Source organism: Poeciliopsis prolifica, unplaced genomic scaffold (genome assembly GCF_027474105.1).
Source record: "Poeciliopsis prolifica strain line A6 unplaced genomic scaffold, Auburn_PproV2 SCAFFOLD010, whole genome shotgun sequence".
NCBI lineage: Eukaryota > Metazoa > Chordata > Actinopteri > Cyprinodontiformes > Poeciliidae > Poeciliopsis > Poeciliopsis prolifica.
This window is the reverse complement of record NW_026562385.1, coordinates 11,581,980-11,599,868: the sequence shown is the minus strand read 5'-3', so window position 1 is coordinate 11,599,868 and position 17,889 is coordinate 11,581,980. Positions and strand designations below refer to the sequence as shown.

The window sequence follows — 17,889 nt, the reverse complement described above, 5'->3', positions numbered from 1 at the left end:
GGGATTTACTTTGGCACGATGCAACAAACTCCGTTTTGCAGAGATAAGCCAAGAAAAAGATGAATATTACAGAGACGCGCCTCGTTGACGAGGTTGTTTACTTGTTTATCTCAAGTCAACAAGAGACAACAGGATTTACATTTAATCTCGTACATTCACACAAATGAAGCACATCTCACTGCACCCTTAACAATAAGTTGCTAATCCCTCACTGCCAAATCAATAATAAAGAATTATTAGGTGGTAAATTCAATTACTGTTCAATTAACACTATTCAGAAATGATAATTATCTAATGTCTTTAATACAGCTCTGTATAAAGACTTTAGCAGTTGTTTTTCTTTCTTTAGCCACTGTTGCTCACAAAGTTCCTTTTTTAACACCGCACCAACAGACAGAAATACACCGTCTCTCAAACACACACACGCAAACAGACTCCTTTATGTGGAGTGAAACGATGAACCAACTGACACCTGAGCACCGATGTGTGGGAGGCATTTGGCGAAGTGGTCTAATAAAAGGCCGCTACGCTGCATTGTTTCCGAAGGTGCTGACACGTGGAGCTGTGTAGTGAAGGCTGAGAAAATACTTTAAAACCACATTTTTCTTAGACGATCCAAAGTCAAGTCTAAAATAGAAAATAATAGAAAAATAGTTTTTTATTAGAAATATAATTAGACTTTTAGGCATCATGTTATTAGAAGCGTATCATCTTCCTGCATTTTCTGAGTTTGCTCCGTCAAAAACGACCAATCAGAGCTAGTAGGAGGGTCCTGGTGCTGTCAATCAGCCTGTGTACTCACTGTTCATATTTCCCCCTTTTCTTTCTGCTACATTACAGCTTTTACACCTCCAACGAAGCCTGCTGTGAATGCTAAGGTTATTTAGCATTACCACCGATGACAGTGGACAAATGGTTTTCTTGGAACGCTAAGTTGTTTCTCCAACATTAGCACATTGAGCAGCGCGTACACGAGGTTGACTGACAGCACTAAGGCCGTCCCCCGGGCTTCGACTGGCTGTTTTTGACCGTGCATGGTTCATTTCTTTAGACGAGAACAGCAGCGGAGGCTAGCAAAATCCTGTCACAACGCCAAGCTGAAGGTTTTACAGAGAAACTAGAATCAACTAAAATCTGAAACCGCTGATCAGAAAACCGGCCATGAATATAGTAATGCACTTTATTTCTGTGTTTCTGACATTAAATCTTGAGCACACTCCACCTCAGTTCTAGTTTAGAGAGCAGAGAGCGCTCAGGGACTTCCTCTGCCCTCTGAGTCATTCGTCTGACCGCTCTCACAAACAACAGAGAAGAGCAGCAGCAGCGTTCAAGTCTGAGAACTCTGTCCACCGCAGAGGCCGACTTCTGGGGCTGCCTGAATAACAGGACTCCAAATCCCAAATTAGAACCCTGAGTCCGTCGGTCTGCAACGCAGCCACCTGAATGAATCATGGAGTTTGCAAATGAAACGTGAAGCATTAAAGCAGCTGTCGCCCATTTACACATGCTGAGAAGTGACTGGTGTTGGAACATGGTAGGACGCGTGATGCACTCGTGAGAACGTCAGCCAGAACTCGCCTCTTGGTCCTGAAATATTCACCAGAGGCGACGGTTGGACAAGACGCGAAAAGAGGAAAGTGGTGGAGAAGAAGCTGGCGGGTCAGACAGAGTGTAAAATCTCCGATTGTCCCTGAGGAAAACGTCTGCTGCAGGGACAGGATGAGAGCGCACAGAACAAGGGTGTTCAAAGTGAGGCCCGGTGGCCATTTGCATTTCCACCCCGAACGCAAAAATTAAGCAAATTAGGACAAAATTAAGACTTTTATATTCAAAGTGATCAACTTTTCCTTCTATTTCGATGTGTGTTTTTTTGCATCGCAACTCTTACCTCCACAAACAGGAAGCAGGGAACGATAGAGCTGCTGCTCTTCACGCCGGGCTTCTCTTCTGGCGCCATCCCTCCCTGTTGACCCGGTCCAGCCGTCGCTTCCCTAAACCTGAGACAAAAACAGGGAAGCGTGTGAAGCCAGTCAAGAAGTCTCTGTCTGAAGTGAAATTGGATGAAAGATAAAAAACAGGACAAAGAGTTTACATCAAAAAATGAAAGTTGTTTTTTGCATGTTTGACCAAGTTCATGAAGCAATTTGTGTGTTTAACTGAGCTGCACTTGTGCAGAGTTACCACATAAATTTGTAATTCAGTTTTAAAAAAAAGAACCATTTTAAGTCAATTCAGCACTGTTTTTCTGTATCGCATTAAACCTTAGATTTATGTATCAGTATCGGAAATGGGAAAAGTGGGTGTCTGCATCCCTACTACGATGTACGACGGGCATGTTCAGTTGCTTCTGTGTGAAATGTGAGAACAGCTCCTGCGCTGTGAACAGCTTTAATGAGCTTCCGCACATATTCCTGAAATGCAAAACAATGTCTTTTATTGCCAAATATCTCCGCTTCTGTGCTTCGTGTTCGGCCCGTGCTCTCGCCGCGTCAGGCAGGAAGGAGATCCCGCAAGCAAACACTTTAAAGACCAGCGCAAGCTGCCAACAACAAGCGCTGCGCGATAGCGGCTGTCACACGTACAAAACATTTTGTTTGCCAGAATTTGTAAGGCTAACTGCTACAAGTGCTTCGTGCTGGAGAGCTTTTCTTCAAAAATCCCTCTCCGCCGGAGGGAAAAAAAACAAAATGAGCCTGCGGGATAAATAAAACATAAAATCAGGCTCTTAGCAGTCTTAAGGACATCACAACGTGCCAACCACGGCTGCTTTCATGGTTAATGTGTGTGTGTGTGTGTGTGTGTGTGTGTGTGTGTGTGTGTGTGTGTGTGTGTGTGTGTGTGTGTGTGTGTGTGTGTGTGTGTGTGTGTGTGTGTGTGTGTGTGTGTGATACTTGAACCTCTCCAAAAAAGAAAAGAAAAGAAGCAAGTATCTGTCACTGCGAGCAAGCAGAAACCTCGAGCAAAGGAAACCAACAGAGACAGAGGAAGAGATGGTGAAACAGAGGGGAAAATGGCTGCTGTCTCATCACCTCAAGGGAACAATCGAGATGTGACTTTGCGTTTCATTGGCTCGGTGTGAGGCGGAACGGGGGAACTCTCCCACACTTCGGCCCGTCAGAGGGTTTGGCGTTGGCAGGTTTCCCAAAGGTACACTTGTGTTTTTGAAGAAAAGGCTCAGTGGGCCTAAGATGAAGTGGATGATTAATATCTGATAAGCAGATGACTCCTTCAAAGGAAGAGGATCATTAAAGTGTAAGTTACACTCCTTTGAGGTGTATGCAGCCCACTGAGCTGACTCGGTTCGTAACGTACGAACCGAGTTTGCAGCAAGTTTGCAGCTTGATTAGCGTGTGAAACAAAATCTGTTCGCTGCTCTCAAAATGCACGCGAGGCTCACACAGACCCTCCGTCGTCACGTCGCGTTTGAAGAATTAGCTCGGCAGATTACGATTCGGGTCAGGGGGTCGGTGTCTGCCCCAAGCGGGAGAGTTCAAAGTATGTCCGCCTCTTGTTCACAGGCGATGGCCGGGTGGAGGGGAACAGCAGTAATACAAGCGCCGCTCCGTTGTAGTGGATACAGAGCTGAGCAAAACAGCAAAGACTGCCAGGTCCATGTTGCACAGAGATGTTGACCAAAACAACAAGACAGAGCAAATGAAACAAGTTGGGCACATCCTTACAGACAGGGCGCAGTCAAAGTTCAACTCTGAGTTGCTCAGGGCATCTTATCAGGAAGTTTCTTGGATGCCTCCTTTAGGACAATTTTGCAAACTAACAGCAGACGACCCCCAAACAGACCCAGAACTCATACGAGGGACGACAGACCAGCTGCCCCAACAAGATAGATAGATATATAGATTCCAAAGTATATCTATCTATCTATCTATCTATCTATCTATCTATCTATCTATCTATCTATCTATCTGTCTGTCTGTCTGTCTGTCTGTCTGTCTGTCTGTCTGTCTGTCTGTCTGTCTGTCTGTCTGTCTGTCTGTCTGTCTGTCTGTCTGTCTGTCTGTCTGTCTGTCTGTCTGTCTGTAGCTAGCTAGCTAGCTAGCTAAATAGACCACAGCATGTGGAATAAAAGAGTCCAGCAGGATTTGGTCTGATTTCACTCCCAGAGATCACATGAAAAAGAATCTCTCCTAATAATCCATCTATCGCTCAGTGAAACTGAAGCTTATCTGTCTGAGGATTCAGAGATTAAATGGACTCCAACCAAAGATTCTCCACAAACCACAGCATCATAAATCCATGAAAGAACTGAAATCAAAATGGTGGTGGCGAGAAGAGAAAAGGAGCAACACAGAGGAAGCCGACTGTCTCGCTCGCACACACAAACCCAAACATCAGGGTCAGCGGGACGTTTGAATGCCCTGCCGCTCCGAGGACTCTGGTCAAAGAGTGGAGACCCGGGCAGCCATCTGCCCTCTCTTTTGTCACCATGCTCCAGGACAGACTAAACACAGAGCTGTGCATGTGTGCAGGGGGGAATGGGGGGGGATGCAGACACATTGAAGAAGTGGACACAACGGTTTGGGTCCGGCTCAGTTTTGTCCTTGCAGAGCGAATGGCCTTGCATATTCAGTGCCATTTTCTGCAGTCGCGAAGACGCAGCAGAAATGGATTTTTACCATTTCAGGTACCGGGTTTCATCACGAGCAACCTCTTCCTTTTAAATGCCTTTGAACGATTTTCTATTTTTGGACTGGAGTTTGTTTTTTGTTTTTTTTTGCTGTACAACAGTCAGTGGCAGAGTGGATTTTAAGAATCGTAATGGCGTTATTTCAGAACCGCATAATTTGGGAGCATTTATTCCATGATGCGTCAGATAATTCAGTCGGGCTGAATGGATGGAGACCATCTGTGAACAGGAACTTTCAAGTCTCGCCAGTAACTTCACACCCGGGACGCAACGATCCACTTTTCTCCACTTCAGATTCCGATACCGATATCTGAGGATTAGCATCGGCCGATACCGATCTGATACGAGGGGAAAAAAACTGCTGAATTGAACTTAAAATGTTTCTTTTTTTCAAAACACAAACACAAATTTAGTGAATTACAAAATGTATTTTATAACTCTGCACCAGCACAGCTTTAATACACCAGTAGCTTCACACGCTTGGTCAAACATGTAAAAATAACACAACTATAATTTATTCGGTCGGTGTAATTAGGAGCAGAACAGCTAAAAAAGTGATAAAGAAACTGAAAGTGACAAAAACAATAAGTCGACTATCTTAGTCAAATATGTAAAACATAAACAGCAACAAACCTTTCAAATAGTTCAGAAAGTGCAACTCTAAATACAATGGAAAACAAATAGCAAAGCAAAGAATTATTCTAACTAAATCTGCCCTTATGGATTGGACACAGTCATCGATATTTGATCTAGATTTCTTTTTCAAAATTGGACAGACATAGATATTGACATTAGATGGGAGCATATCTACTTCAAAACAGTGTTGATTTTGGGCTAGGCCATTCTTGGACATGAATATCACCTGGTGTAGAGTTTTTAACCTGAAATGTTTTACAACCTCAACAGGTTTTCTCCCAGAATTCCCCTGGGGCTCTCACCACTGACTGCACATGCACTGAAGCAAGAGAAAATTGGTTTTCTCAAATGGTTTATCTAAACCTAACGTTCCCCACCAATCTGCGTCTCTGTGTATAAATCTGCGAGTGTGAATGTGGCTCCAGCGTGAAGCGTTTTGACCGGACAAAATGAGCTGTGCAAGTTCAACCCATGTTCCATGGAAGTCGGCATGACGTGCAGCGTTGATTTCTGATTACAAACAAACACACAAGCCGACCAGGTCCCCCATCCATTCTGAAGAAAATCATTTTTCAAAGGATGATCCTCGGATGTATCACCATGGAGGTGATGGAAAATGTAATTTTTTTTGCTATGTTTTGCCAGGTAGGCCTGAAAAGTTAGCTGCTCTGTTAGTTTGCCTTGTCTACTGAATAGCAACATATGCAAACTCCAAAGTTCCCATTCGCTGTGGTTACTGTACCCTCACACCCGCCAGTGGTTGACCACTCGATTGTGCACATAGGAGCTGGAAACATGTGCGACACAGTTATCCTGATAGTAAAGTTGACCCACAAACAGCCGTCAAAAACACACAAACACACAGCAGTCCTCTGGCTATGTGACAAACAGCTTTTCTAATGAAAAGATTAGAAGCCATAACAGGACTGATCCTGCGTTGTATATATCTGGGGTTTCAGTTTGGGGAATACCTCAGAAAACACCCTCAGGAGGAAACCCAAGAGTCACGCTGGGAGCCTCTAGGAAAAAGACAAGTGAGCAAAACCTTTTACTGTGCAGAAGGAAATTCTTTATGGAAAGACACCAAATGTAGTAGCTGCTTTCTAACAGCTCCCCGATCAGGTAGGTTCCTCAACACATCACATCAACGGTGCAAGGACAAGGAAAACCTGCCGTCTCTCATCACACACATCATTCCTACCTTGGGTACCTTGCCGCCAAGCTCACGTTTACCGTGGAGTCCTTATGTCCTGGCCATGACAGAACAAATGATGCGAAAGTGGCGTGAAATTGTCCGCCCAGTTGCCTGTCCCTTGTCCAAAGAAACCCACCGCCACCGCCCCCCAACACCACCCTGCGACCCTCTTCTCCTCGCTGCCTCCTGGTCCACAGTAAAAGAGTGAGGGAGCAGCCGAGGAGTATCGTCTCAGGATCGTCTCCGTCTCAGGGTTGTCTCCGTCTCAGGGTCGTCTCCGTCTCAGGGTCGACCGCACACGCGTGCACACACTCTGAACCCTCTTTAATTGGCTTGTTCCAGCAACCAGGGGTGACTAATAAATCAAGGGGCTGAAATCACCTCCTGCGCTCCATTGATCCTGCAGAGAGGACGCCGAGCGGATCCGGAGAGCACAAGAACGCGTGCGAGAGGGAAGAAACGGTGTGAGTGAGACAGTGATCGAGAGCAGAAAGAGAGAGAGAGAGAGGGAAACAGAGGGAGGGAGAGCGTTATGTGTGTCAGCTCATTTGTATTCAGTGCTTGTTTTGCCTCTTCATCCCTGCCTTTTCCCATCCCTCTATCCGTCTTCCCCCCTTTATCTACAGTTCGCCCCTACATTTGTTTGCCTTTCTCGGCCGTGAACCCCGACCCAGGCGGGGGGGGGTAGGAGGTAGAGACAAGAGTGATGAAAGAATTCTGCAAACTACAGGGCCGGAAGTGCCGAGAGGAAAGGACGTGAGTTAATGACACATGGCTACTGATACAGACATGCAGGAGCAAAGACAAAATCGGAGGCTGGCCTCAGCAGATGGCCACTACACACATCTAGTGTTTCAACTGCAAATATCCCTATGATGGTAAGTCAAAGTTTACCAAGATGATCTGGAGGAAAATAGGATGCCCCGATGTAAGACACGTTCTGTTGCTGCAGTTTCCACAGCCTTCATCTGCTTAGAAGACGAAATGACAGCAGACTTGCATCGCTCTGTCCAGGACTCTCAAAGAGGCTTTACCAGAAAACCTGCCAATTCCATTCACACACCAATGACGGCGACCTACTGGGGCGGTCTGGCTGCCATGTCAGCCCTTCTGACCAATACCAACAGGCGAGGCAGGTGAAGCGTCTTCCCCAAAGACACAGCGACAGAGGAAAACGGAGCAGGAATCGAACTGGCGACCCACTGTCACCACCATTGCCCCAAAAGATATTGCGATCATTGTTACATTATTCAATGTTAGTAGCACAATGGACTGCTTAGCGTACAACAATGGTTTACTGATGTATTCCAAGTATAATGAGTTCACACTTTGTGTGTTAATAAGTTATTCAGCCGGTTCCCAACACGCTAAAGTTAGTTGGAAGCACAGTTGGAGAAGAGAAGAGTGAGGAAAATGTGACTTTATTGCAAGTGATTTATTGTCATGAAGCCTTAATTATGTCCACAAACTTCAGTCCCCAGCGAATAACTTGTGTTTGGCTTTGGGGATGTTGGTACTTGACGGTGTAATTGTTTATCTGTCAACATGTTTTTATTATGTTAATTATCATTTTATTTTGTTTTACAAGAAATGTTATTAATTTTATGTTCTTTTTTTCTTTAAAAAAATCAAATGATCTAAATAGAATTTTAGAAAGCTTTGATCAGAAGCCATGTATGTTGATCTGGAACATGGACCTCTACGGGGGGGGGGTAAAACAAGGTTCATCTTGGGTGTGTCTGTTGCCTGGCAACACGCATGCTTCATAAATACAGCATCATCTTAGAGGAAGTAGTAGCCTCTATGTCACACAGGCGTTCCCTGATCAATATTTTAAAATGATCGAATAAATAGCAGAAGAAGAAATGGGTCACGTCCAGGAATATTTATTTCCCTAAATAATCTGTCAGTGAAATCCATTGCTCCTCTCTGTTACTGCCTCCTAATTACCACCTAACTGGACCCTCCCTCCTCCAGTGCTGAGTCGGCTTTCCTGCCCAGTGTGGGTCTCAGTGGGATTGTCTCAGTGGCAGATGAGATATGGCCTGAGCAGGCCGAAAATGAGAAATCTGCCATTTATTGAGCCATTATGGCTTACAGCACAGCGGATGGCTGTCCCAGGGGTCTGCTCTCCACCTGGTAGTGTACCCGGCCTCCTCGCGATGTGATCCCCTCCCCCCCTCTGGCTCCAGACGCACCGGAGGAAATCCCTTCATGCTCCTTACCTGATGTCTGTTTGATGTCCATTACAGGAGGTTAAGGACTTTAAAGGGGAAGTGTTGTGTGTGTTTCCGGGAACATAGTGCCATTTCTTTTACGTTAAAAACTGGGAGACCTTGTTTGGGAAAAGATGAACATCAGGCAGAAACTTTAAAGAACGTTATTGTGAACTAAGTTGTTTTTTTTTTAAGTCTCATAATCCAAATTGGAAGGAATATGCTGCTGCTGACTTTCCATAAGATCAAGTTTCGGAATTAGAGACTTTAAGAAACTCTGGCTATCATCAGTTGTTTTAAGATTTGACTGAGAAGATGAAGAGGTTATTGCTCAAAATGACCTATTTTCTGGTCGGTGTTGATTAAACCAGATGAAGTGAAAGCTGCTCTTCCTCCTCTGTAAAGTGTCGACAGGGGAGACATTTTGCAAGGTCTTATCGAGAGCCTTGCATATTCACTTTTTGATTTCCCGCACAGCCATTCAAGAAGACAAAACAAAATCCAAATCATTACCATAAACACATCAAGTCAAAGGGTCTGCAAATACCAAGAGATGGCTCCAGCTGGTCTGCTCCTGTTTTATGGAGATTGAAAAAAAATGAATTCCTTCTCATGTATTCGGATTCCTCGAGCTGTGATTGGCTGCGCCCACCGACCCACCCACCCACTTGCTCAGGATCTGGTGCAGTGGTCCCTTGTTTATTAACAATCAACCCCCGAGCCACAAAGGGAAATGATGCATGTTATTGCGATCCCGCCAGATGGGGGCCCACGGCCGAGGAGCATGGAGGTAAAACTACAACCTCTCTATGATTAGATGTAAATGAAGGCGGTGAACTCCTAATGGTGGATGGCAGGGCAAAGCCATGTGAGTGACAGGTTGAAGACCTGCTCGGAAAGCAACCGCATTGGCGAAACCACGCCCAGCACAAGCTAGCTCTTAAATATAGCACCGCAAATGCAAAGACAGTAAATTCTATTTTTTGGACCACAGTGTTTGTCCTGCAGTAATTTTCTTTTTTGCCTAAAATCTAAAGTCCTAAAGTCAATCAAAAAATGTAGAGATGTTGTGCGCATGGCTCATTTTGAACTGATTATCCAAGTAAAAAGTGTTTGAAGACGCATGTTAGTGACAAAAATGTAGATTTATCAGATGATTTACTTCACACCTCAAAGTTGATTTCTGCACCTTTCAACTAGTCAAACCATTTGAAACAAGTTCAGGAGTATGAAAAAAGGGAAAAAAACAAACATTTCTGCTTTAAATGGACAGTATTAGGTAAAATAGACTTTTCTGAGCTGTATATCATGTCATAGTATTATTATCGCATCCAAAACATACCTGGGGATTTCATTCTTTCATGCATGCTTGAGACGTCCTTTGATTTCCCATGTCAACCATTCAGCTGTGCAAAACGCTCAGTCCTCACTCAGCTCCTGCAAACTAGCCAGCAGCAATTAGCAATCACCTGATGGAACTGTGCGTCTGCTGAGCTCGTTACAGGAGCAGCCTCTCAGAGGGACGTTATTAAAACGTGAATAGAGGAGCCGTGTTGTGAATACCAGCCTGAGTAAAGAACATCTGAAAAGCACAAGAAAAATCCAGGATAGATTATGAAAACGAAGGTTTTACATGAGCATTTACAGAGTCAAAACCAACAGAAATGGTGAACAATTGGCAAAGAAGTATAGCAAGCATAGCCACAAAAGGTGCAGATATTTGGTATGGAGCTGCTGCCAGGAGGCAGAGAGGTGGGAAAACGGTCTCTGTGTTCGGCAGATCCAGGATCAGAGCCCGGAGCCGCCGAGGACCCGCGTTCAGACTCCGACACGGTGAGGCAGAAAGCCAACCTCTGGTGGGACGATCGGCAGAGGCAGAGGAAGTGTGGGAGGATGAGACGAAAAAGTCTCACGTCTGAGAAAGATCTCTTCCTCACATTCAATATGCTGCGCTGGCAGTTCATTCTGGTCGATTCTCCTACAAATGAAACGCACCTTTATGCCGTCTGTCCACCGGCATCGACTTCCACACCACAGACTCACCACTGGATCTGTTTCAACAGAACAGAAACATGTTGTATTGTTCCTCTGTAGGGTCAAATCAAACTCTTTACAAGAGTAAAAATATTTAAACGTATAATAAGAAGAAACTTTATAGTAAGGGAAAAATTAACAGTACAAATGGGTCAGTGTTATGTATTTTCAGGCCCATTGTGCAATAATATATCACAATCAAATGATACCTTCAGTTGTTGCAAAATTCTGTGTATATCGAATACGACTTAAATTTTCCTTTGTAATTTAACAGCTTGAATTTGGGGCTCTGTCTCTTTAAGAAGCTCCTGCTCTTTCTGAAACTCTGCCTCTTGGAAGTCATCACAACATGGCTCTTCCTTTAAACTTTTAACGTTTGTGCCAGCATTTCACTGAGGAGTAGATAATATAACAAGCTCAGCAGAAGCAGAGATCCACCAGGGGTTTCCTAATTGCTCCTGGCTAGTCTGAAGGAGCCGAGTGGAGGAGCGGCAGGAGAGGGTTGCTTTGTGAGGTGGAAGTTCGGAAACTGCACCTCTGAGGAGGAGCTTTGTCTTCGAAGGCGGGGCTCGGTCCAACTAAGCGTTTTGCACAACTGAATGGTTGCCATGGGAGACCATTCAGGTGGTCTTTCATGTATTTGTTAAACATGCATGAAAGAATGAAGGAAATCTGCAGGTATGTCTTTCATGAGAGATTAACACTGAGACATAAAGCTGAAAAAAGCTGAGTTTGCATAATGTGTCGAACTATAAAACAAAAACTATTCTCTACTTCAAGAGATCAGACATTATACAACATTCATCTCTATATTTTAAGAAGAAAAAAAGTGTATTATTGTGTTTTCAGTGTCTCTTTTTCCTACCAACTGTGTTTTAAAAAGAATAGAAATAAATGAAAGGAAAGAAACAACCTGAGGGGCAGATATATTTTTAGAGGACGGATCAGCAGAGGCCAGAAATATCTTTATCCAAAAATAGTTCTCCTTCCCATCTTAAAAACTATCCTTACTTTAAGGCTTAAATAGGTTGGCAATTTAAAACACTGCGCCACAGTACAAGTAGTAGGTATCAGTTGCATTTGCTTGAATAAATTTGCCTCCAGTGGGACAATAGCAGCTATTTCTATTAGACATGATGCAAATATTTTACACCCTAAACATCCCTAGAAATATACTTTAGATCTATTTTTGAATCCACTGACTTATAATATTGCAAAAGAATGTACACCCCTTAAACCTTTATGTATTTAGCCAAGTTACAACCCAAAAGTTAAAAGGGGGTTTAACTATTATATGTATAAGTGGAAGGAAAACAACTTATACATAGTTTTCAAAGGTTTTTATGAAGAAAAAAATGGATTTATTGGTGTGAAAACTACAGCTATAAGACACAAACCCCTCAGTGAGTTACATGTAACACACACTTTAACAAAACGTTACCTGCTGGCCGCCTGCCCCTTTAAGGTCACAGGATAATAATAAAGCTTTCTAGTTTCACATATGACATAATTAGACCTCTATAAATTACACATTTTCAGACTAGCACAACACAATTATTGCTGCAGGCGGCTCAGTCAAAGTCTTTTGTTGTGTGTTTTGTTTTTTTTAACAAACCCATGTGTCGCAGTTTCTTATATTTGCACCCAAATCTCGCGATCATCGCGGAGGGACAAAAATCTGTCCTACGTGGCAAAGCGAACGCATCTCATGCACAAGATTGAACATGTTTCCATAGCAGCTCATAACCAAACATGTTCAAACTGCTGGAACCAAATCTTAATTTCTTCCACGCATGAAAATAATTCAATAAATTGGAATATTATTGGAAAGAGGATTTATTTTTGGAACTTTATCAAGAAGTGAAACTTTGAATGCAGGTTAATTGCACACAGATGGATGTTTGGAAACGTTGTTGTTGTTGTTGTTGATGATGATGTTCATTATGATGATTTTCCACTTACGGCTGATGAAAATGTAACATTTAAAATTGGAATTTTACATCAAACCAATGAAAACGAGAATGAAATAAAAATGTGAACTTAATGACGAGCATGCTCAATGCCTCATCAAAAGTTATTATCTTCAAAAAGTACAGAAGACTCATTGTGACGTACATTTTATTGAATGTGACTGCTTATCCTATTTGCTATGAAATGAAAAAGAAAGCCAAAAGTGTGATTATTAAAAGATTAATACTTTAGATTACCTTTCATTATTAAATCTATGTGAAATCTTTAGCGGCGCAAAATAGAGAAAATATTCAATTACAGCTTTTTGCTTCTCATAATAAACACGCTCTAATATTCACAGAAGACGTGCAGCTGAGCTGAATGATGGAGGTTTTGTCCAGCAGCCAGAACATGAGCTGTTTTCATGCAGCAGCGTGGGCCTGACGAACAGGCTGAACGGACGTCCTGCAGCTGAATCCGGCTCCCTGGCTCTGATAGAGAAGCTCGGAAACCGCAGTGAAGAAGAAAGAACGTCGCTGTGGCTCTGTTCTAACAAAACGGTGCGGGGGAAATCCAGGTCCGGTTGCGACAGCGTCGCAGCAGATTGGGTTTTAAAGCGACCGTCTTGGTTTAATCGACCTTCAGTGGGACGAACCCAACGTCCCGGCTCGCTTTCCTCATCCCTCGTCCCCACGGGAGGATGGAGTCGCTGTGAGGAGCAGAAGGATGGAGGAAGGGCGGATGATCATAATGGGCATGAAGATTATGGAAAACAGAGACTTTAAATGGAGTTATTTAGGTCACAGGGCAGAGAGACGGTTCATCTGTACGTATGCATGCTGAGTGTGGTCGCTCTGAGCAGGTTGTGCAGACAGTATGCTACACATCCCTCAGGCCAATTCGTGTGTGAGTCAGTGTGTGTATATTGGGTGGATCATATGCTACCTCTGGGTGATTGTGGGTGTCTGCATGTGATGATGATGATGATGATGATGATGATGATGATGATGATGATGATGCGTAGGCTGAAGCAATTCCTGGAGTGCCTTTAGCAGGAGAGAAGCGTCCAATGGAGAATCACAAACTCTTAAAGGCAAGAGAATATCCAAGAATCAAAGAGTTTTGGATCTAGTGATATTGAAATTGTTCTCACTTTGGGTCGTTAACAGCTTACCAAATCACATGTGGCTAATATCAGTCAGGTTTAGCTTTATGGTTATGGTTTTGAAGACAAGACTGACTGGGTGGAGATGAAGGAGTGTTTTCAGTTCTCATCTTTCAGTTCTTTAAAGGGGCAGTATTATGTGAAGACATCCTGTTATAATGCCATCAAAACATACCTGGAGCGTTGCCCTGACTCTTTCATGCGTATTTAATTCAGCTCTGCAAAACGCCTGGTTGTACCTAGCCCCGCCTTCAAGGACGAAGCTCCTCCTCTGAGCTTCTCCGAGTTACAACAGCATCGCCACTCTCCCTCTCAGCTCCTTCAGACTAGCCAGCAACAATTAGCAAACAACTGGTGGAACTGGGAATTAAGGGAGCTACTTCTCAGTACAATGGCGGTGAAAAAAAAAATGCTGGTAAGGGGTTAATAGAGGAGTAAAGCTCCAATGACTTTCTGAAGGAGGCAGAGTCAGCAAGAGCACACACTCCTTTCATTTCCATTTTTTATCAACTGAAGGTAACATAGTTACTTGACTGTGCTATAAAACGGTTCTATATGCTTAGAGAATATATAATACCGCCCCTTTAAGAGTGCATTCATGTGCAAAGTCGTAAATAAATAAAGGAAAGTTCAGATTTAATTTAGGTTGTTGGTGGATGAAAGAAACGACTTTCTTCCACCAGTCTTCCTGTCTGCTCACTATAAGAAACAGAGCATCGCTTTCCACTCAGATGCCGATCAGAAGACAGAAACATTCATGCCCACAGGTGACAGAGAGAGTCGCAGCATCCAACGTGGAGCGAGGGAAACACGGACATGCGGAAAGTGCGCGGTGTGCAACAGTGAGAAACATCCGATCTGACCGATCTGTCGTGTGAGCGGAGAGAAAGGGCTAAACACCGACGGCTGCACAGGGCAGAGCTCGGCCTAATTAAGGAGCAGTTTACAGCGCCGCTCAGACGAGACGAGGCGACGGGGCCCACAGCGTCCGTCTGCAACAGCCGCGACTTTGATGCTGATTTGAGCCAATGATGAAGTAAGTCAGGCTGACGTCAGGCCGCACGCAGGCCTCTGGAGGAAGACACACTGCTTCTCGCAGTCTATATTGAGGACTGTCAACCACGGAGAAGGATGCCCCTAAATAAAATGCTCTCGAACATAAATAGAGTCAATTAGTATTTGATTTAATCGCAGCATCACTGCTCTGCACCAGTTATTAGCGCCATCAAGAAACTAACTTCAGTTCTTCTCACAAAACCCGAGAAAGTAGCGACACGGAGGCGACGGCACCACAAAGGCCGAGTTGGACCAGAACAGAGAAGGTAGTGGAAGAGAATTTGTCACGTTGCCCATTTTATAATCACTCATTGGCTTTTCGTCTAGTGCCACTCTGTTGGTTAAGGCAAATAATTTGAGTGTATGACAACAGAGTCATTGTAGATAGGAAAACAAGAGAAGTACATTTGTGCCCCCCCCAAAAAATAGGGCAGAAATTTACTTCTGCCCGCAAAAGCGATTAGTCTCAGAAATCTTCTAGAAAAAAAACAATGAGTTTGAAAAGCTAAAAATCACAGAGTTTTGAATTTCAACTTTTGTCCAAAAGTAAAGAAAAAGAAGCATTTTTTATTTTGATTTTTGACTCAGAAATGTCCATGTTTCTAATTTTAAACTCAAAATTTCAGTTTGTTTTTTAAATGGACATTTACTCCATAGTTAAAGTTTAAATTGTCATAGTGAAGCTGTAAAAAGGCACTAAAACATAACTCTGGTTTAAGCCCTCTCTCTTACCGCCTTTAAACTAAGACCGTCAGTGCAAAGGTGAGTCTCTGATGTAAAGTTTCTGCTCCAGAGGTTTAAGCAAAGGGAATCATTTCAGCTTGACTGACATTTTCATTCCACTGTCAGTCAAAGGCATGATGGGTTCTGAACCTGGCACCATGACAGGATCCATCATGCGTCTCGATTGGCAGGAAACAAGGATTTGTTGGAATGTAGATGTACGTTTTGTCCATGAACACCATCATATAGTAAAAAAAATGTTATCAAAAGTGTGGTGTATTTTCTATTTCTCAATGGTTTATAGAAAATAAAACATAAAAATTGCAGTTATACTGCTCATTGTCAAATGGCCAAAGTATGTATGACATTTAAAAACATACTTTTACCAGTATTCATCAGCACCTGTACATTTCATTAATTTTGAATTTCATTGAAAAGTTTTTTTTTTTGTTTTTTGCTTGTTTTTTTTTTTTGTTGCTCATCTCAGAAAGTGAAATTTATGTGTCATGTCGACTCCATACATGTAGCGACACATGCTGTTTAAACTCTTTTAACCAATACAAATTGACGCCATCGTTCCCAGCAAAGTAGTAGAAAAAGTCGAGTGGAAGGAAAACATGTGGTGGGAAAAGTTTCAAGTTCATGCCAAATATTCAATGCACAGAAATGAGGAAGCTTTATAAAATATCCTCTTTTTTTCAGAAAAAATGAATCTCACTTAAGATTTAAATTTCTGATGCACAAAATTTGGGGTTTCCACTACCTGAAAGCCATAAAAATGAGAATTACAAGAAATAAAATCTCATATTTCATTATCTATAATAAATGTATATATAACACCATTTTATTAAGTCATTTTTTTTTTTGCCAAAAATATAAAAAATGAATAAAAGTCAAGGCTTCTTTTTTTTTTTTTTTTGCAAAAAGATGATTAGGCAAAATAAATAAATCACTTTTGGCAAAAAAAAAAAAAAAGAAAGAAAAAGACTTAAGCCATTATTTTTGAAAGGTGATTATGTGCTATGTTAGTGAAACAACATTTTTTATTACAGCATTGATGTACAAGGAGCATCGTTCTCCTCCCTGATAATCTCTATAATTCTCTCCAAATGTGGTTACGGGACGAGGGGCCAGTCAAAGCCCCTATAGGCCATTTTGCTAAAATCACCAGAACTCCGTTAGCTCAGTTCACACACAGACATCAGTCTGAAGCGGCCTATCGGGCACGCCGAAGCAGACGTCCCCTTCTCTCTGCCACAGCAATAAACAGTCATCAATGGTAAATGACGATGCATCTCAAAGGGGATCCAAATCCGCCTGACTTCAAACACAGAGTCCTTCGACTTTGATGTGGTCTGTCGCTGCACCACTAACCATGGGGCGCTGCTTTTACACACAGGGAACGCCACATTCACTAGTTAGCAGACTCATGAATGTCATGCTAAACAGTTCAAAGTACGGATGAAGTTAATTAGTCATCTATATTTTAAATTTTCTTGCCATTTTTTATTCTTTTTTTTCTCATCTGAGGAATGTCAGGGATTCGATTAATGAGGCCTGCAGGCGTAGAAATGAAAAGGGCGAAAGGTGAAAGTGCTGCTTTCCACTTCAGTGGAACCTCATCTGAAGAGTCACTTCTAAAATTACACTGAGATGGAAAAGCTTGGAGGAGGAAGTGAGAAATGACAGGAAAATCAGCCTTTAAAGAGCTTCACACAGAAACAGAAGAAAAACGGTGAAATCAAAGCATGAGGTGAGCAACAAACAGGCACACAGCAGTCTGGGAAAGTGATGCAGCTGCTTCTTTTTTTTTTTATTATGCCTATCAGCTTCGAAGTGAGAAACAACTACCAAGACCTGATCACCAGTCACATTTGGTTTCTCTCAACCCTACACCTTTTTATTCCAGTTACACTCAAAATCCGACTCGATCAAATGCAAAATGGACCCGGTCCAGATTTGGACCGTATTCACATGTAGACTTCTCAGATGTATTTGAACTTGACTTTCTTAAGCTTGGGTGCAACCAAGCGACGCTGCAACGCAAGATTCTCTCTTAACAACAGACACATTGTCTCTTTGACTTGGGCAGGAATTTGTTCCAAAAAAACTCATCCACATTTGAACTGAAACTCTCAGGTGCTGTAATGTGTCGTCTCGCAAACTGACGTGTTTGTGCCGATTCTGATTTGTTGCCAAGAGTTGTGGCTCCCTGTAGCTCACAGCGTCGGCCTCTGTCTTGGTTTTTTACGCGCTGTGGGACGACTGA

General features: G+C 42.9%; 1 protein-coding gene across 2 annotated transcripts in view; it reads right to left on the bottom strand.

Annotated features, from left to right (window-relative positions):
* Positions 1-6,719, bottom strand: part of plppr2a (phospholipid phosphatase related 2a) — a 37,227-nt gene extending 30,508 nt beyond the window's left edge. The window contains exons 1-2 of one of the 2 annotated variants that reach the window (XM_055035790.1): positions 6,483-6,719; positions 1,889-1,997 (exon numbers count right to left, since the gene is read on the bottom strand). In XM_055035790.1, coding sequence (XP_054891765.1) covers positions 1,889-1,957 — 69 coding nt within the window. In that variant the 5' untranslated portion in view covers positions 1,958-1,997; positions 6,483-6,719. The remainder of the gene's footprint in view (positions 1-1,888; positions 1,998-6,482) is intronic. The other variant, XM_055035788.1, reaches the window with a different exon arrangement.
* Between the last annotated feature and the right edge of the window lie 11,170 nt (positions 6,720-17,889).